Raw genomic sequence first — 21,295 nt, 5'->3', positions numbered from 1 at the left:
TGTAAGGTTATGTTAAACAATTTGAAGTTGAAAATCTGTATGCCAGTAGGATTCTAGGATATAGTCAAGAAAATGTAGGTCTTATTCAAAGATCTATTGATTTAAACGAATACGAAAAAATTCGGACAAAACATACAATGTAGTACATTTACATTTTCGGATGACTTGATAAACTTCCACAAAAGTGTAATGGTAACACATTAGGGCTGCAAATGCCAAAAAATATGCAATTTATAAAATGTTTATGAATGATTCAACAAAATCCAATTTCTAACCACAATCAGTACCACAGTCCTTTATTGCAGAAGGTACTGTAGCCTGTTTTGTAATACTTTATCAAGACTGATTTACACTGGTATAGTTAGTAATCTAATCATGTTCGCAGATGATAGCATCTACAAACAAAGGGTGGTGGAGTCTGGAAAAAGCTAGCCAGCCATGCTGTTGAGGCCGATACCCTCTGCTCCTTTCGAGAAATGGCTGGATAAGATCTTTGGATCATCTATCACCCAGCCACCAAACTGGCTACATGGGCCAAACAGCCTTTTTTCATTTGTAATTTACTTTTGTTAAGTTCCCATTGTCACTGTACAAATTAATGATTACATGCCAATATACAAAAAAACAAAATGTCATTATAGCTTGGTATTCAGGGGTTACCGGAACCTACAAGTTTAGAAATTGTAGTTTGTTACACAAACATTTTCCACAGGTCAGCGTGTCTTTTTGCACAAACATTCATCCAAAGGATTAGAAAAGTAAACTTGCAATAGGGCTGTCATTTGTTAATGCATCTTTTCCATTTTTCCATCAAGCTCCTGCAAACAACATCAAGACCTATAAACTGAAATCACATGCTCTTATAAACCATCAAGAATTTAGACCTCAAGAATTTAAAATCAAGACTTTAGAGCTCTTTCCCAGTTTACTAAGGATATTCAATTTCTTTCTAGTGGCAACAACTTTTTCTACTTCGTGTTACTTGAAAGGACAACCTGTTTTCTGTTTTCTGAAACGTTAATAGCTGGAAAGACAATAATACCAGTGATCAATGACAAATCAAACATAGCCATGAGTTTCAGAAGCATGTCACCCTCTGATGTACTATACTAGAACAACCCCACATCTTTCCCAGAGAGAGGTTTACAGTATTAATCCCACATCTGGACTTTATTGCCCCTCCCTGGGGCAGGGCATATTCACCCATCGCCTTTTTTTTTAGTAAAAACAAATCCAATGTCGCCGGCAGCCCACACAATGTCCACAAATCAGTGTTCTCACAAAACAATGTTTTAACTCTGTGTTAGTTTCCCTGTTGACATTATACAAAGATCATTTCAATTTATCAAACAACCATGCTACATCAAGCACTGTGTCCACCCCCTTCCACATTTGCAACGTGGCACAGTCATGGAACTGGATAGGACTTAGTCACACATGGCAATACGAGCAGCATGTACAAGACACAGATAACAGAAAAACAGTGTCGCTGCACCAGCTGATAAATCACAAAGCCAATCATGGTTGTCTTCAATCAGCAACATGCATTCCAGAGCTTAAGGGAGAGTCCTACACTGAAAATGAAGGAATTGAACAGAAGCCAATGAGGGGACCTGGGACAAGAAACATCCAGAAAGGCGGTGACCAAGTCAGTCCACGGGATTTCTTCAGAACGAACAAAGAAATAAATTGAAACTACATGGAAGTGCATTTAAAAACTGAGAACAGGCTGAATAATGGTTGTTCATATGTAAAATGGTTTTGTTTTGTTCTCTAAAATAAAAAAAATAAAAAAATAAAAAAACTGAGAACAGGAGAACTTCTTTATCCAAAGAGCTGTGGGAGCCGGGAACAAGCTACAAAGTCATACCCTGGCTTCTTTCAAGACATAGCAGGATGAGATCCTCAGACCAATTAGAGATTAACTACTGAACAGGCTCCTCTCGTTGAGAACTTTTCTTATCTCCCTGTAGTAGTTTTTAGTTCTCCGTGACCTCAGCATGTTTCCATTTGGCATTACTATTACAAAATATTTTTTTCACTAGTCTGTAACATTACCAGAAAACCAAAATTCCACAGTGTTTGGTTTTCCTTTTACTGATTAGGCAAACAAAGACATCTACCAAATTCAAAACAATCATCTGCTTAAATAAGACGTTTGTCAGGTTTTTGCCGTCTCCTTCACTGTCCTCAGACCTGTTACCTTTATTTTCTGTTTTTCTCAACTTAAAATGAATAACCCAGTGGTAACTGACTACTCTTGCAAATGTTATAAAATAACGGTCTTACTACTGTACAATATCACTAGCATGAAGAGCTCTACTGAATGCTGAAGCAAATTCCATTCTGAGAAGCAAATATGTTCCACAACACTACAGTGGTGCAAGGCTTTCTATCCCTGATCCTGACATAATTTGGTATTCACATCTGTCATATAACTGTTGCCACCTGTTGCACATTATTCATTTTGCATGACACGCTTGAAAAGTAAATAGCTTCATTCCTTGTAATTGGAAAAGAAGCTTCAAAAAGTTCTCAGTACTGCTTTTGGGATTTGTTAAAATTTTCGTCCTGATCCATGAGCCACACATGGCAGCCCAGGGCATGTTTTCTTTATGCCAGACCCAGTAAATTAATTTCGTACGCAGTGGACAAGACAGGACATTTATGAAGGCAGTTTGGTGATTTGTCATTCCGGGAAGCTCCACTGCTTTCACAATCACCCTGACGTGGACAAACAACAGCAAGATGACCGCAACAACAGGCTTTGCTTTCCATTAGAAAGCAAAAGTGCATGTACGTCAGCCCAAAAAAGGCCACATTTTGACTTTAAAGGGTGCAATAGTATATTGGATCGTCAATTACAATTAGTACTTTATTCTTCATTATCGAACTGCCCATGAGTCAATGTTACGAAAACTGTGCCTACAGTATATCCTCTGTATTGACAGACATAACCTGTAATTGAATGGAATACTGTTGAGGGTGCTGTTTGACAAAGGTGCAATGCCTATTATGAAGCCAAATGCTTGTCTGAGAAATTAACCCTCTCTGTGGGAGCTGTGTTCCTTACCTGCGGGCAGTCCTTGATGTAGTGTCCCTTGTTGAAACACAGGTGGCACAGGTAGTTAGGAGGAGGCCTTTTGCTGGGCTTGCGAGGCTCAGAGGAGAGAGACAGGTCGGAGAAATGGTCTGTCAGCGAGCTCAGTCCATCCACAATGTTGTTGAGGGAGCCATATGGAGAGGCACTTTTGTAGAGACTGTTATTTAAAGCCTACAATTTAAAATAAGAAAAGGATATTAAAAATCACAGAATAATAAACCTGCAGTTTAGGTCCATTAATATTATATATCTATTAAACAGACCCACTGTTTTATTGTGCCAGTAATCCAGGTCAAGCAGAATCACTAGGTGCTAGTTGTGTGAGCAATGGCTTATCTCCTGGGTATATGGGAGTGTTTCCATTGGTTCTCACCAGAAATCAGATCCTTGATGAGGTGGACATCAAAACTAGAGGTTTCCTGGACATGTCTCACAGTAAACATAATAAAGCAAGCAGAGTTACTGAGTTGGAGTACTGCACTCCCTTAAGAAAGCTAACATTACGTTTCCTTCGCCATAGGATTAGATATGTCCCAGTTTTTGCTGAAATCTAGGAGAAAGCATTCTAGAAGCTGACAGGACAGTGTTTTCTCTTTCTCATATCTCCCTTGAGGTGTGGCTTACAAGTGCCATTACTACCCAGAAGATCTTGCCTCTGTTAGAGACAAAATATGGAGCGTCTTGCCCTTTGTGAACTCCTACACCAAAATAAGGGCCTTGTGTTGAGCTGGTGTCTGTTTTTGGCATGAGGGCCATGGTGGCCTGTGGTCTTTGTGTGTAAAAAGCAGAATGAGAGGCGGAAAAGTACTGAGGGGCCAGAAGGGAAAAGCCAACATGAGTAAAAACAATTGAATGTAAACATGGAAGGAGCATCATATAGCCCGAGTCTGCAAAACAGACACTTGCTTATATTTTCTAGACTTCAGCTGGATTGCATTTCCAAATAACACGTTAATCGCAACATCTCTTCCATGCACGTCGCCCTCATGTGTTGTTCGGTGTTGCTGTGTTTGGGCTATTATGTCCTCCGGAGCACTGTGCACAGTCATTAGCGTGGATTAGAAGAGAGCGCTTCACACACGTTCCATTTCCCGAAACACGTTCCGGTTTGCCACTCGCTCAAGACAGCGTGGAGGTTCCTGCCTGTTCGAACACACGGAGTCCATCTTGGGATCCTCCTCTCTCTGTGGTCACAGTGTGTAGGATTATCTGTCACACGTCCAGGGCAGCCTATACGGCATGACACCACTTCGTTTAAGGAAAATCAAATATTGCAATAACGCGGAAAAGCTTAACTCCTGTACAGATATAGCCAGATGTCATGCCATCCTTAAACTCATTGCTAGGACAACTAAAGCTGCATTAAAAACAAACTACAACTTTTGGAGGCCCACTCTTTCAGGACCAGACTGGAATAAGGCGCTATAGTTTCTCTGTCCAACTCGACACATAATCTCAATCATGCACCACTTTTAAGAGACCCAGAGAGACGCCAGCCCTCCTCAAACAGGATAGGATAACCCCCAACTGAATCTATGATAGTTAAAAACTTAAAACAAAAATGTAACATTCTTCTTTTCCTCCTGAATTTCAGCTCCTTCCTCATCAATTTTCATCTGCGATGCACTTCCTCCAGAGAGCAGGAAAATCCTTCTCATTTCCTATACTCTTGGGACCATTCAGAATATCCTTCCAATGCATACTTCCTTTAGATTTCCTAGAAACACAGCATTTTATGAAAGAGAGATGAAAAAAAATCTGCTGTAATCTAAGTAGTAATCTGTTGTGCAGTGATCAAACCTGGAAGAACTGAGTAATTCAGAAAGTCCACCACGTACTGCAATATGCTTTATGCAATGCACAAATTCATAACCATAAAACAGTTTTAGAGGAATTAAATACAAGCACAGATATGCTGAATTTACACGTTAGTCTATTTATTCCAAAACCACACAATGAAATGCTGCCAGTTGATAAAAAGTACTTAATTATAATTTTCCTACAAATTGCGAATCAGTGCAACACTCAGAGGCTAGTAAGGCTTAATCTTAATGCAGCCAATGAGAAAACAAAAAAAAATACCAACTAATACTGACTAAATATTAAAGTCTTTACAATGTCAGTGTTAAATATTAACTAAAAGAATATGCAAGCATAGGACATTAGAGATTGAATATGAAATATATGCACATTTCAAATGGAAGCTTTTATGTGCGTTTTATCCTAGGTAAACAATGGACTAGCAGGAGTACAAAAAAAGAAAAACCAACTAAAGCTGACATTTCCTTAGATAGAGGAGGGTATAACTGGACACCATATTTCACTAATAGACATCATATACTCTACTGAAAGAATCAGATGGACTTTGGTGAACTCTTCCATTCAGAGTATAAAAATCAGCAGGGGGTTTCGTGGCCTTGCTTTCCCAAACAGATGCTCACTGACACCAGAACGCTGTTCTAACACATAGGCACTATAACAGGACACAAGGAGGGCTATTCACTGCACAAATTACTTCTGTGTATCCCAATAGGAGCTCTCTTTCCTACTGTCCCAAGCCACTGTTCGGCTTAGCATTTTTTAAAACCGCCACTGCCCTCTCTTTCCTGGTCCATAGACACATACTGTACATCAGAGCTCAGGATACAAAGAATGTGCAAACGAGGGGTTAAACTCTCCACCTCGGGACAGGCTGTGGTCAATAAAACTGGGAGGTCAGATGTTTCTGTCTGCTTTGAGTTTACCCAGGGATGTGTATACTTGTTTCAAGCTTTTACTGGAAACAAAACTCGGAATAATTTTTCTTTCTCTGCAGATCAAGACTAAACAACCAGGAAGAGCAAGCAGGAAAGCTGATACTTGCACAGAAGGCCAGCAGAGAATCGAAACAAACCAGACTATAACTGGAGTGTCCAGATAGCTGCTTATACAAAACAAAGACGGTTGGCGATATTAGAAGAAAATATTGTCTTTGATTCGTTGTATCTAAATGTCTACTTGTATCCAGTACATTTCTACTGAAAATGTTTTTTCCCCCAAAAAATAAATGTAGGCCTAATGTTTCATATTCACATGAGCCCCGTACATAACATTTTGCATTGCTAAGAAAAAAAAACTTACTGCCAATTTTTAGCTAGGAAATCTGAACTTGGTAGAATGTGCCATTTGTTTTGCAACAGTATTTTAATTGGAAACATGCTTGGGTAAAGACATGTCCCTCTACAAAGGAACGCTTTGCGCTACTAAGCGTTATACTTCAGTATTTCTTCAACTTCCAATCTCTCTTGCTCTCCATAGGTCTATCTAGCATTTCAAAAGTTATATTTAGGGCAACAATTGTCTGATTCATCCTAACAGTTTGAAAAATTATTTTACTTACTTGATATAAACTATACTTAATGCATGAAAACGGAAACATAGAGGAAATGAAATACGTTAATGCTGGAAGAGCAGTTTTGTAGGAAACTGATACAAGTGTAATTAAACACTTCTAAACTAAACGTTTCTGCTGTCTCTATGTTTATCACATTGTGCAGGCTAACAATGGTGCAGTTTTGGAAAGGCATAACATCTGACAGTGGTGATGTCCACATAAGCAGACTAAAAACACTAAATAATTAATAAATAACATTCCTGTAAGCAGCCCAAGAGAATTTTTCTTGGGATCATTTCTTGAAAAAATGTTTTAACTGGACAGGAGCTTACAGAACATCTGTTCGTCATCCCCAACCTTTCAAATCAGAAGAACCCAAGATGTATTACGGTTTTTCAATCTGGATTTTAGCTTTCACTTTTAACTGGGTCCTTCACCTGCAGTTTCACATTTTCCCATCAACACATCTCTATGAAAACCAGGTTCTCACGCTGGACTTTTTTCAAATCTTGGCCTGACTGCTGACAGGACTTGCCTCTCAGGCTATTTCTTAAAAACTTGTTTATTTCGGAAATCATGTCAGGGACGTGCCAGCTATCAGTTTAAGGCTAAACTCTAACTAGCAGGGTAACTTATTTCTCAGAACAGCTTTGACAGTTTCTTGAGCCAAAGACCAACAACACACTAAAAATTAAAATAAGAATGTCATGTCCAAAGAGATCAACAGTTGGCCCAGGCAGTATTTTTTATAATCCCACATGGAGATTCTCTTACAGTGTTACGTTTAGGGGAGAATTAGATCATGCAATTCTTTAGCCTTCATCTCACACCAAATGCATTTTACTCCTCTGATTCTGGCACAGGTACTGTACTTGGCATGACCATTGTAAAAGACTAGTTATGTTCTTTTTTACAACTACAGTCTGCATATGTATCCTTTCATTATTCACATATCTAGCTGCCAAAACTTATCTCATTACATTAAAGTCTATTTTTTTATAGTCAATAGTCCATATTACCCTTCTAGTGCTTTATTATTGTACATCATTACATGAACTCCTACAGGACTGCAATCTAACATGACAGTACATATATTGATAATTCTATGTGTGCCTTATTGTAAGAACTAAAGAAGAATGTCACTAAAACCATCTAGGGCAGTTCAGTTATCAAGCAAGCATTTTTCAAAATGTGTATTTACAGAGCAAACTTTTGTGTAGTGTCAGGGCTGCTACTTTTAATTAAGAAAATGCATATACAGCATAATGTGTTTAAAACCGACATTAAGCCATATCAACATTACTTCCGACTGGCTTGCTTCAAAATAAATGCTTAAATAAAATGCAAATTCTGACACGCTGTGAGTAGAACTTACATATTAAAATGATTGATTTGATTGAAGTGTAATGTGCTGGAGCCAAACAAAGACTTAACCACTGAAAGGTGAAACCTAAGTAGACATCATTCAAGGCAGGAGGAGAGGTCAGGGCTCTGGATGTGGGTTCAAATCCCAGCTGGGATGTTGTCATTGTAACTTTGAGCCAGGTGTGTCACTCAGCCTGCTTTTGAAAGGGCACTCCCTGGGTTACTGTTTCAATTTATTGTATCGCTATTGAAGGGATAGCGACTGTAAGCTTATGTGAGAAGTGATTAGTGTACCCAAACCTATGCTGGGAAATATAAGCTTACATGTTTTTTTACACATAAAAACAGAAACCAGTGTTTTAATGAATTTAGTCTATTTTTTTTTGCTGCTCACGTTATGTGAAATCCAGGAGCTGTCATGTGTGGAAGGAACCAAGTAATAAAAATCGAAAGCTATCGGGAACAAACAAAATCAAACAAATGCAATGGAAAACATTAGGAATTAAGTAAGGTGTCAAGTACTCTATACAGGCGATGATTTCTGGCAATCCCTCTCGTTATTTTAAACTTCACCATGATTTGATTTACAACAGCTACACAAGGCATATTACAATACAATCGAAACATTTAAAAAAATCAGTTGCAGATTCCTTTAATTATTTAGTTCTGCATTTGGATTATAGTATTTGTCAACATTTCATTACGTTGTCAGAAAAATCGTATTACATAACCTCAAGGTATAAAATAACTTCAAGGCGGTCGTTGAATTACTGTAACCATTCTTTTTCACAACACAACACAACACTAGGATTTGGTGTAGCAAAACAGTTAAAAATGAATATTAAAAGTATCAAAACGTTAATGAAAGTCACACATAATGCATATAAAATTATCCGTCCTGACTTGTGTCGTGTCTTACTTGAGGAAGACTAGACCAAATACAGCTGAGCGGTAGGCATCTAATCTGCATGCAGACCAGAGCTGCAGACACGTCCGTGCCAAGTGCACGGTGGAAACGACACCCTTTTTTCTTCCCCGTTACACCCTGCATAGTATATTTAAACCCGCTTTGTTTGCAGCTTCCGAAGGTTGCCCCACCGCAGACGAAACCTCTCCAGCGTGCCGAAGCGTCTCGGCCTAAACCGGGGGCTTCTATCTGAGAATGAGCAGCCGAGCTGTCGCGTAGCCGGCGTCTTCCCGAGCTGCTCGCTGACCACAGCACAGCGACCTCCTCACCGTGTCATTACGACCATTTATTCTAACAGCTGTGGGGTGTTTATCCACGAGCACGGACCGTTTTCCTGTCACACCTACAGGACATGCATTAGCTTACAAAGGGGGAGCTTCGATTAAAATACATCTATAATGAGCGCACACTTCTAGCACAGTAGTTACATTGTCTGAAACGCTTAAGTGAAAAGTTCGGCAATGTCGCTGCTGTCAGCTGAGTTCACACAAGATACCAGCATTTTCACGAACGATTCACTGAGGTCAGTTGAATTCTTAAAAAAAGAAAATCGTCACCATAAGGCTCACTATAACTTCCACATTAAACAAAATGTAAACTAAGACCAGTTTTCTTTTAAACCACAAATAAGACGGCCTTTTGTAATATTCTGGGAATTCTACCGCTGTTTTTGAACTAAGAGTATCTTTTGTTGACTTCTGTTATTCTTGTCAAAACTTATAAACTCCTCCAGCAAACACGACAGGGTCACGATTCGAACTTATTTCAGGGTGCCGTTGTGAAATCTGGGATGCTATAACTTTCCGTTTCGCATCATGGCGGGTTTCTATCTTAGAAAAGGCTACAGAGCCGTGCGCCTGTCCTTTCTCCCCCAAACAGATTTATTTGTACAGAGGTATGAGAGTAAACACAACGTGGCATTTAACCTATATTCCGGGTGTAGCGGACCAGGCGCACTATAAATGCGTACACGGGCAAAAGCAGTGAAAAAGAATCACCCAAACTCTCTAACCTCACTCCTTTGAAGCTGAAAGAAGTTGTTGAGATAGTTGGAATTGAGAGAAGAGCTCAGGTCTGCAGCAGGCTTGGTGTAGTTCAGATCCGGATGGGAAGAATTGGGTTCTGGTCTGAAAGCGTCAAAGGCACTGGTCTGGTGAGTGTCTTGCAAAGACAGGTAGACCCAGTTCAGAAGCTGGGCAGGCTGGTACACAGAGGCACTGGTGTCTATGGCAGACAGCAAGCTCATCTTTGAAAAAAAAGAAGGATTTACTCGGTCCTCCACCGTTTTGTTCAAACAAATCACACCTCCTTTATCTGCTTTGTAATTTCACTGATTTCTTTTTCCCACCCCCGTCTGTTCTCTTTGCCTTCCCAGGCCAGCGCTGCTCCCTCCGGGTTGTTGCCCAGCGATCTTTCCCTTCAGCTGGGATCTAAGTCCCGAAAGTCACGGTTGCGCAAAAGCCATCGCGGAAAAAAAGTTGTTACTTAAAAAAAAAAGTTTGCTTCAGCCTGGACTCTGCTATCTCCCTTTATTTGCGCAGGAGCCGCAAGCGGCTTGATGAATATTTGGGAGAAACTCGGCTGTGTCATCAGCCAAGTAAGCCAATAGCGATACCCGCTTTCTGTGTATTTGCATATCTCTTCGTGCCCAGCCAAGATAATTGGATGGCCTGTTGAATATTAATATCACTTCTGTCCGATGTGGACCGGGAAACCGATTGGTTCAACTGGTGAATATTTGTCGAAACAGCTGAGCGAGGCTGTAGCAATGACTGCCGAGTAAAGTAAGCTGTTTTTTGAGAGTTCGCAGGAAAAAGCGCATATTCGGGTTGTAGCGCGATCCTCTCTCGGGCATTTCATATATGTTCAATAGCTATTTTTTAAACCCCTTCTTTATGTGGTTTGAAAGACGTAATTGTAACTCATTTTAACAGCACTTACACTTCAAGATAAAATGCCTGCAATAGATTTTTCAATATGTCTTATCGATGTGGATGTAATGAGTTTCTTTTAAGAAGTGCACATCCTAACCAGAAATATTAATAACTTTGAGTGGTGAGTAAGCGATACCCCAGGTCTTAGGAAGCTACACCACAAAATTAAAAAAGCTTAACATAGCGGTCTCAGGGATTCGCTTTATTGACAATTCCACCTTTCCCGTAATTAATATCAAATTTTAAAAATATGCATTCGATTCACAGACATATATTCACATACATGCTCAGACGCGTATGAAATTGTGGTTTCAATAAAATTGTGGAATTGAAATTGTGAAGTGATCCGGATGCTTTGGATTTTATAATGGACCGATCCTGGGATAAACTGTTGCTGAAAAGGGAACTGTCTGCTCCTGTTATCTTGTACCGTTCTGTGAAACCTTGCAACATCAAGCTACAGATATTTACCTGATCGCACTCGCTCGGGGGCTCGTGTGACCCCAGGTAACATACCGCTTAGCATATCTGTGAGGAATCGTGGAGGATGGAGGAATATTAAGGATTCTATTGAGAATTAAGCGGGGGGCAGCTTGTGGTCTTAAGAAACCCGAGAGAGCGTGGAGATCTGCCAGGTGTCGCCTGTGACATGAGGTGCCGTGTCTCGTGAATTCCATTGATCAGCCCCACGGAGAGGTGTAAACAAACGGCTTTGTTTATTCAGCGACAGAGGTGAGATTCCCAGGCTTTTAACTCAATTCAGTCATCAATGCCGGCTTTGCATTCTCTCATTTCCCAGGGAGAATGCGGTCCTTACGGATTCTTTATGCTTCTAATTACAGTCATGAGCCTTAATGGGGATCACTAACGAGTCTGGTCTTTGCCAATTCCGAGTTCTGTTAGAATGCATTAAGGGCTTTTTGAGGAGTTTTAAAATATAACTTGTCACTGCATTGAGGCTACAGGGAAATGTAGCCATGAGAACACTTCTCTGAACTACAGCACTTTTTTCATCCTATCATGTACTGTATTTTCCCCTCCCCAAAAAATCAATGCTCTGTAGTTTCACATGTCCGATCTTAAAATGTTGAAATACGTGTTTCAGATGTGTTTGGGTGTCTTAAGAGCTTTGGCAATGTTCCTTCTAGCCTGCCACCATTTACTATAATGTTTCCTGCACAAATCATAACAAAACATAATAAACATCTTGTACCACATACAAGGAGAATCCACTGTCACAGCCAGTGACAGAATTCTGTCTCTGCAATCCATTGAAGATGTGTGAAATGAGTGGATTGCTTGATACTTCTTGAAAATGTTGTAAATAGTGCACTTGTTTTGTCCAACACCACTTGATAATAATAAGAATAATAAACTTTATTTTATATAGTGCCTTTAAAGGTGGCTTCTCAAATCGCTTAACAGAATGAGAACAACAATAAAAAAAAGAATACACAAGATAAAACACAATTACAATATAGAAAGGAGTACATGGATGGTGGTACTAGGAAACGCAGAGGGGTGAAGAATGGAACCAGTTAAGTAAAGGCTCTGCTAAAGAAAAAGGTTTTGAGTCTGGATTTGAAGGAGTTTAGAGAAGGTGACTCTCTGACATCTTTGGGCAGAGAGTTCCAGAGCTTGGGGGCATGACAGGAGAATTCCCTGTCACCCATACAATGTAGACGGGCTTGGGGGACAGTAAGGAGAGCAGAATTAGAAGAGTGAAGGTTGCGAGGTGGGGAGTAGGGTGATAGTAGCTCAGACAGGTACTGAGGTGCCAAGCCATGCAGAGCCTTATAGGTGAGCATGAGGATTTTAAAGTCCACATGGAATTTGACAGGAAGCCAGTGCAAGGACTCCAGGATAGGAGTAATGTGATCACTTGCACTAGACCTGGTCAGGATCCTGGCTGCTGAATTTTGGACATACTGCAGTTTGTTCAAAGTAGATTTAGATACCCCAGCGAGTAGAGCATTACAGGAGTCAATTAAAGAGAACACAAATGTGTTGATCAGCTTTTCAGCCACAGTTAGTGATAGCATAGGGCGTAGTCTAGAGATATTTCTGAAGTGAAAAAAAGATGTTTTGACAATATGCTGCACATGTGGGTCGAATGTTAAGCCAGAATTGAATATCACCCCAAGGATTTTCAATTTAGACTGAAGCTCAAGTACAGAACCATCTACAGATAGGGTTACAGGATTGGCTTTAGGAAGTTGATGGGGGGTGCCAATAAGCATGACTTCAGTCTTGTCACAGTTAAGATGAAGGAAATTTTGAGTCATCCAAGTTTTTATGTCAGAGATGCAATTAGATAGAATAGAGACAGCCACATCAGTGTCAGGTTTGGTATGGATGTACTGTATATTTGAGTATCATCAGCATAGAAATGAAAGCTGAGGCCATGTGATCTTAAAAGCTGACCAATTGGAAACATGTAAATGCTGAAGAGCAAGGGGCCCAGTATTGAGCCCTGAGGAACACCAGACTTAACAAGACCAATTTCAGACCTGTACCCATTAAGAGAGACAAAGTGACAGTGATCAGTGAGGTAAGACTTGAACCATTTGAGAGCAGTGTCAGAAACTCCAAACACAGTCTCAAGACGAGAAAGTAAGATGTTATGGTCAACAGTGTCAAAAGCAGCACTAAGATCAAGAAGAGCACGAGCATAGAAAGAGAACCAGAATCAGAAGCTATTAGAAGATTGTTAGTGACTTTGACCAGGGCAGTTTCTGTGCTGTGAAGTTGACAGAGGCCAGATTGGAGGGGTTCGAAAAAGTTATTTGTCATGAGGTGGTTATGTAACTGAAACGTGACAGCACATTCTAGAATTTTAGCAAGAAAGGGTAAGTTGGAGATGGGGTGAAAATTGTTAAGATTGTCGAGAGCCATGTTAAGCTTTTTTGGCACGGGAGTAATGGCAGCAGTTTTGAGGACTGTTAGTACAATGCCAGTGCTCAAGGATTCATTTATAACATTGAGGACAATGGGACAGAAAGAAGAGAAACAGGACTGAAATAAAGTGGTGGGAATGATATTTGATATTGATATTTGATATTTAACCTGGCCATTTCAGGCACTTCTGCTTATTTATTATGCATGCTGATTATGATGTTATGATTGTCCAATGCCGTGGACAAAGAACCAGCACAGCTACCACTACTGTAGCACAAAAAGACAAACGAAGGCTGAGAGTTGTGAAGCAGGAGGCAAACCTGAGCACACAGCTGAATCATAGTGGTTAATGTCCCACAAGGCTCTTTTCCTTGCTATAATATTAAGATTGTGCTTGATCATATTGTTTCCTAGTTGTGCCCAATCGGATGAGTGAGTTCACTGCTTCTCTGAACGGAGTTCCAAGCAAACTGCTGACTCTGTGGACTGTTAGCATGTGATACTTCACCCAGTGGTGTCACTTAAAAGGGTCTTGTTGCAGCTGGCATCAGAAATGTAAGGTAGGGTGCAATGCATTCTCTCAATGCTCAGAACTTAAGGAAGATGTGTTAGGCAATTTCATCCTTTTGAATCGTTAATGGATTGAACGGTTGCATCAATAGATTCAATCGCACTGGCAAACAGTAGATTTTTCGTTACAAACATTAACTTTGTTTGGATTTTATTGTGTGTTAAAGCACAACATAAGTAGCAAAGGGGAAGACTTTCCAACAAGCGCAGGTAGAAAAGAACAGTTGGATTGTGCCATGGGGTGATCAGTGAAACCCTTTGGAATAATAGGAGCAATCCAAAATTGAAAAAGGCAGACAACCCACATACAAGGTTTACCTTGGCAACAGCGCTTTTATTCTAGATGTCTGGTCTTTTTATTCAAGAAGGAGAGGACACACTGGTGCAGGACTGGGTGTTGCTCCCATTGCAGAATGTCGAGCTCAGTAATTCCACCACATCCTTCATTCATCTAGTGCATTTCAGCGGTTAAGTCTGACCCTCTGCACTATGCTGGCCTCTCAAAACTATGCATTTTCCAGGAAATAACCACTCTTTTATGCAGTCCGTATGTGAGTTTGAAAAGGTCCATTTCTGCAGGGGTCTGGGTTTTACCATGTCTCCCATCGTCACTCATGTCTGAAACACTGAAGTTGCAAAATCCTGTTGCAGAAAAGCTGTCAGCTGCATGCCTGTGGGAGCTGTGGTCTTTCTGCACATTCCTGTTCAAACAAGCCCTCTGCGCTACCCACAGCCTCTGCACTACATACTGTATGCATGCACAGCTAAGTATTCATCCACAAAGACAAAGTGATTGAACAAATGACTTGTGCAGCACCCTAACAATCTCCCCTTTTAAAAAAATCACATTTCATCATGTTTCTGCATGTGAATCAAATGCTATTAATAATATTAATAATTGCTTACAATTATATAGCGCTTTTCTTGACACTCCACTCAAAGCGCTTTACAGGTAATGGGGACTCTCCTCCTCCTCCACCAGTGTGCAGCCCCACTTGGATGATGCGCCAGTCTGCTCACCACACACCAGCTCTCAGTGGGGAGGAGAGCAGAGTGATGAAGCCAGTTTAGAGATGGGGATTATTAGGAGGCCATGATTGGGAAAAGCCAGGGGGAAATTTGGCCAGGATGCTGGGGTAACACCCCTACACTTTTTTCGAGAAATACCCTGGGATTTTTAATGACCACAGAGATTCAGGACCTCAGTTTTACGTCTCATCCGAAGGACGGCGCCTGTTTACAGCATAGTGTCCCCATCACAGGCAGTAGGGCAATAGGACCCACACAGACCGCAGGGTGAGTGCCCCCTGCTGGCCCCACTAACACCTCTTCCAGCAGCAGCCTTAACTTTTCCCAGGAAGACACTTTAAGAACACACTGTTGCATAAATATAAAGGGGGTGTGCTTTACTGATTAAAAAGATGTTTATTAAAAAACAAGATACTAAATGATCTCTGCTTTCTAACTCCCACATTATCAAAAGTAGTAAGTTAGATGCATGCAGGGAGAAAAGCTGATTTTGCAGCTAAATGAAGTAAAGCCTCCTTAGTCCAGGTTCTGCAATTAAATTGTAAAAAGAAGATGGGGAGTTGTAAATGTGCACAGTTTGCTTTCCTTGACTGTGTAGTTAGGATGGTGTGTGAGGGTTTCAGGGTTTGAAGTTTTATAGGTTAACCTGTCTGTTAAGGCTTAGTGCCATCCAATCACACTGTTCTTGTCACCCGCAGGACTGTGGCCTGAAACCAGACACCATCAGAGTGACGTCATTGTCATTGTCAGGCAGTGCACTCCTCAAGAGTGAGCAAAACACATGCTTTCACTAGCAGTATAAAGAGAAGTTTATGTTTAACAAATGTGAGTCTTCTACATGTACAGCATGCCATAGTCTAAGAAGGTGCATATGGAGCATTTTGATCAATCTGTGCAGGCTGACTTCTTTCTATTATTGTAATATTTTGAAGGTACCCTTCAAAATGTGTTTTTAGGCAGGAGGCAGTGCTTTATTTTCTCTTAGCATAGCCTTCTAATAAGAAAAACGTATTTTACTAATAGCTTTGTTCTGTTATCTTTGAAGGCTGACAAGGTTTTTTTTATTATATATATCTTAGTTGTGCTTATGTAGCTATCAAAATCTCCAACGTGAACTTTACTTTACCGAGATTTGTTCTTAATCGTTGGAAATCGATCTCATCGAGGAATTATTAAAGTAATATTCAGGCTACAGCACCAGACCTACAAAAACAAACGGACAAAGAGAGTTCCATCTAGTGGAAACATGAAGTACTGCAATTACTTTGTATACGGTAGCACAGGAGGATACTGACCGATTTCCGTTTTCGTAGTACAAACATGATATTCCTGTCAGAGAACATAATTTAATACAGTTTTATGGTTATAGTGTTCCTTACTTTTGCATGTGCAATGACATTCAATGAAGCAGAGAAGGTGTTATTGTTATGGATATTAATAAGACAGCTGTAACAACATTGGGAAATCTGGGAGAAGCTTCCCATTGTAGTCATGTGCTTACTCTCCTGTCTAATCTTTAGAGTTCAATTTTTCAGCCTTATATGTAGACACTTTTCTGTGAATATCAGCCAGAATGGATGAACACAGTAGGAATTTAAAGAGCAATTAGATTAAATTCCTCCCTTAAAGAGCAAATGTTGTACAGATTTTTAACTTTGTTTCAGATTCTTAAACTACCTGACACTAATCAAATTCCAAATTCTGTTCCAAGGTGGTTAAATAAAATGTTATGAGAATAAATCAACAGAGGTCTTGAAAACCAGTAGATCTCATTGCAGCAAGAGATCATTCGAACTATCTAATTCTTGTCACCAAAAGCCTGAAACACAAAACTGCAGGATTGGAGAGATTGTAACAACAACTTCATTGTCTGGGATGCAAAACTGTTGATGTTAGTTAAACATGTCGTGAGGGTTCCTACATTCTTTCAAATGCACTGAATTGTTCCAGCTCTTCTTTCAATATGTGTACTGTGAACATTTAGACCAAAAGCACTTTTCCCCCCTAAAAAAAGTTTTTCCTCACAAGTCTTTGGTAACCCACATGCTCAGTGAACCATACATACTGTACACACATTGCTTGCCTAAAGTGGGCCTTCACAGAGCCCAGAGCACAGCTGTCTGAACTCCCATAGCAAGAGTACCCCTGGTGCACATTGGCCCCAGTGAGGGCCAGGATCCCTAGAAGGCAATCAGACCTGCTTTCCTATGATGCTCCAGCACACATCCAGAGACCGATTCCTTGGAAGGATTTTTCTCTTCTCAAACATATGCCAGATATAAATACAGTACTAACCACTTTGAATTTTATTATGGTACTTAAAGCATTTTCCCCATCTAAATACCTGCCTTCTGCAAATCTGGGGTTGTTTCTAAACTATTAGTGCATTTTTTTAAATCAAACCCAGTCAGAATATTTTGGGCCAGTACCTCCCTTACCATTGTATATTGTTGACTTACCATGCGGATCGGTACAGTCTTAATATGAAGAAAATACCCGCCCACTTAAACGTGTGAATGATTAATTTAATGTTTCCTATATTTGGTTTGTTAAATTATTGGTCAGAATTTTCTGATGGAAAAGTGGCATGCTGATAGTCTTTGATGACTAAAAATAATTAGAAGACTCACAGATTTTCAAGAACTGGAGACTTCCTCTCTGATTTTAAGAATTCCACCTTGTGTTTTGACACACAACAAAGGTGACTAACATCTTGATTAAGGAAAAAAAAACAGGTGGAAACAATGCAGAGGAAGAGCTTGATTTTTAAAGGGGTGCCTACAAAAAAAATCAACATTTTGCAGTGTCACTTCTAAGAACAATCCACTAACGTTACTTATGCTTTATTTTTGATTAACGTAGAATGATGAAGGAAGAAATAATCCAGAATTAACATTCACAATTTAAAATATCATTACATTAACTGAATATTTTATTGTTAATAAACCTGATAAAGTTAAATATGTTGGTTCCAGAACCATGACAAGTGGCAGAATAAAATTGTAGTTTTATTGGTATTTAAAGTTGAGAAATCCATGTAATTATCACTTTTTTGCAATACTTCCTCACAGTCATGGGTTCTGGGTTCACCTACTATGGTCTTAACTCCTACTATATGGACTTTGCATGTTCTCCCTGTAAGCATGAACTTTGCCAGGTGCTCTGGTTTTCTCCCACAGTTCCAAAACATGCTTACTGATGTTTCTGAATTGTGTGTGTTTCTTTCATCTTTTATTGTGGTCAAGTCTTCCATCCTCTGACAGACTCGAGTCCCATCTAGAGTCTAGATTAGACTAGACTAGACTAGACTAGAGTCCCATCTAGAGTCTAGATTAGACTAGACTAGACTAGAGTCCCATCTAGAGTCTAGATTAGACTAGACTAGACTAGAGTCCCATCTAGAGTCTAGATTAGACTAGACTAGACTAGAGTCCGGTGTCCTGTGTTTAAGGGCACTTTGAGTTGTTCTCACTCTTACCAGGAATATTTGATAATGGTTGGAATTCAGCCTTCTTACTCAAAAAAAGGCTTAAGATTCACGATTGAAATGTTGCTAAACCAGCGTACGTACAATCTGACTTTCATTACTGGTGCACATTTAAAGAGTTTGTATCCATAACAAAAACATTTGCAGTGTGGGAAATATATGTTTCTTTTGATATTTCCCAGTTCAATTTCCAGTTAATTCTCTTTGCCAAGAATAAAACCTTTTGAAGAGTGAAGTAATGCTGGAATTTATTTTTTAACATTCCCTCCAACCACACTTTTTCTGTAACTGCTGAAAACAAGGTTGACTGAAGTTCATATACACTGGTCAGGTCTTCATTGATCAATAAATACAATACTTTCGTTATTTATTTTTATTGTAAGAAAAATATTATTTAATTTAATAATTAATATTATTTTATTCAATATTATTCAATTCCAGACCCACGGTGCTATTTGTGTACAGTTTGTAGCTTAGTTTTATTAGTATTTATTATTCATTAATCCTAGCCTGCTCACAATGTGTAATTCCACGCTGGGAGCAGAGCTCCGCTGAGACAGACTAAAATAATCATATCTACTGTTGTTGTAAGAGGTAAAATTACTTGGAAGTGAGAACTACATCTGTCTCTGACTTAAAACTTCAGTTTCATTCTTTTTTCTCTACCATTTGTTTTTAGAGGAAATCCTTTGAAAAAAGTATAAGGAAATGTAGAGCATTCATAACCAGTTATCTCAGACTACAGTCAAAAGCCCTCAGTGCAGAAACAGTGCTTTGCTTTTAGAAATTCATAATTCTTATCAGATGCTTTTAATTCTTCCTGCACAGAACTTGCTCTGTGCCATCACCACCGGAAGCAAAATACATTTACGCTGTTCAAAGTCTGTGGTAAAAGTAATACGGCACTAAATGCATTAGTAAATGGCATGCCTGACTACATTAGTAATTATTTTACATATATTCAGACAAAGCTGACTGAAACCTGTCTGTTATTGTGTTTAGAAAATGCTGGGATTGCCTTCATATAAAACAACAGATGTGTGATTCTTCTTAATTATTCCAAAATCATCTTTTTGAGGATTTTACTGTAAATGAGAATTTGTTCTTAAACGTTCTCTGGTTAAAGGAAGGCTATTTTCTACGTTCCTAAGTTAATTAATATTTTTAAGAAATGTACAATATATGCATGAAAAAGCTTTTGTGCTAAATTTTCAATATTTTGTATATAGACTACTGGTCTTATCTCATTGGTGACTTGAATTATCTCAGTTAGGAAATTTGTCTCACCACCACTTTGGGAGTTTGAAGGAAACACTGACCCTAATAAACCCTGTCTCCAGTGCGGTGGGGTTCCTGTCTGTGTCTGTACAGCAGACGGAGGGCCATTTTTACAAGGTGCCAATTCTGCGCATGACAAGTCCCTGCGTTTCGAGTATGACACGCTTCACCTCGAAAGCTTTTGGGACTCCGCTTTAAATTCGATTCAGTACACATCATCAAATCAGGACAATTATGATAGATATTTTAAAGATTTAAAATAATAAATAAAAAATATTATTATTGTACCACAAATGTCAATTGCAATTCCTAAAAATAACGACCCCTGACCCATTTATGTCGCAATGGAGTGATCCGAGTGAAGTTCCCTGCTCAAGTAAATAACAATGCCCCGCCCATAGTTTGAACCCATGACCCTCCGGTCGGTTAATCGGTCTGTGGTCCTCAACAAATACCTCTACACGATGTTTTCTTATACAAAATACTTGAGTTATAACAGAATATAAAATGAATGCCCAACAACTGCCGCGTAAAAAGTGGTTATGAACCTTCACCACACGCAAAAGTTTTAATCGTACAGGGTTGTGATTTTAGATCATGTTCTGAAAGATGTCTGCGGCTTTAAAACGTATTGTATTTCAAGTATCTGCCTGACATTTTAATATTAAAACACTATTGAGACTCCATATTGAACATGAAAAAGAAGACATCTGAAGCACGTTTATCATTAACATACCGTGCAAATACAGCTCTCTTTATTAGCCCCGATATGGCCCACCTCTCTTTGTCAGTATTTTCCATAACGTTGCGCAATTAGGGGCTGATCGTCGGGGTGCGTCTCTGACACGTCTTTCACAAAACAGGATGGGAGAGCTCTATTTAAACCAAACCTAGCTTTGCTTTAAAAGGTGGGTCACGTAAAAGATCGGTTTATGGAAAATATTGGCTCGAGAGCAAATTCAGAGACTAGCAGGACGTGATATCTACAGTACGTCAACCTGTTTTCTCAAAGTATTAGAAGATTGGGCTATATATTTTTTAATCCAACTGTATACTCAGATTTTTTCTGACCCTTGTATAAAGTAGAATTCTCACAACATTATTTTCTGAAAATCAGTTGTTTTTTTTGTAAACAGCAGTCCTAAAAAACACAATGCATATAACAATGAATGAAGATTATATCCTATCTCTTCACATTATTGAAGACTTGTGTGACTTTACTTGTATATCTTAGTGGGTTATTATAATATGTGTGTATAAATTAGAGTGGACAAGGGGATGCTACTTTCTG

At 39.4% G+C, this 21,295-nt stretch overlaps 1 protein-coding gene across 1 annotated transcript in view; it reads right to left on the bottom strand.

Moving 5' to 3' along the window:
• The window catches only part of zcchc24 (zinc finger, CCHC domain containing 24), a 53,616-nt gene extending 43,260 nt beyond the window's left edge, over positions 1-10,356 (bottom strand). Inside the window, exons 1-2 of the mRNA XM_088917411.1 lie at positions 9,821-10,356; positions 3,074-3,274 (exon numbers count right to left, since the gene is read on the bottom strand). Of these exons, the coding sequence (XP_088773537.1) occupies positions 3,074-3,274; positions 9,821-10,054 (435 nt within the window). The 5' untranslated portion in view covers positions 10,055-10,356. The remainder of the gene's footprint in view (positions 1-3,073; positions 3,275-9,820) is intronic.
• Between the last annotated feature and the right edge of the window lie 10,939 nt (positions 10,357-21,295).

The sequence above is a fragment of the Atractosteus spatula genome, chromosome 5, assembly GCF_055471065.1.
Source record: "Atractosteus spatula isolate fAtrSpa1 chromosome 5, fAtrSpa1.hap1, whole genome shotgun sequence".
NCBI classification, from domain to species: domain Eukaryota; kingdom Metazoa; phylum Chordata; class Actinopteri; order Semionotiformes; family Lepisosteidae; genus Atractosteus; species Atractosteus spatula.
Note: the sequence above shows the minus strand (reverse complement) of the source record. Positions and strands in the feature narration are given on the sequence as shown.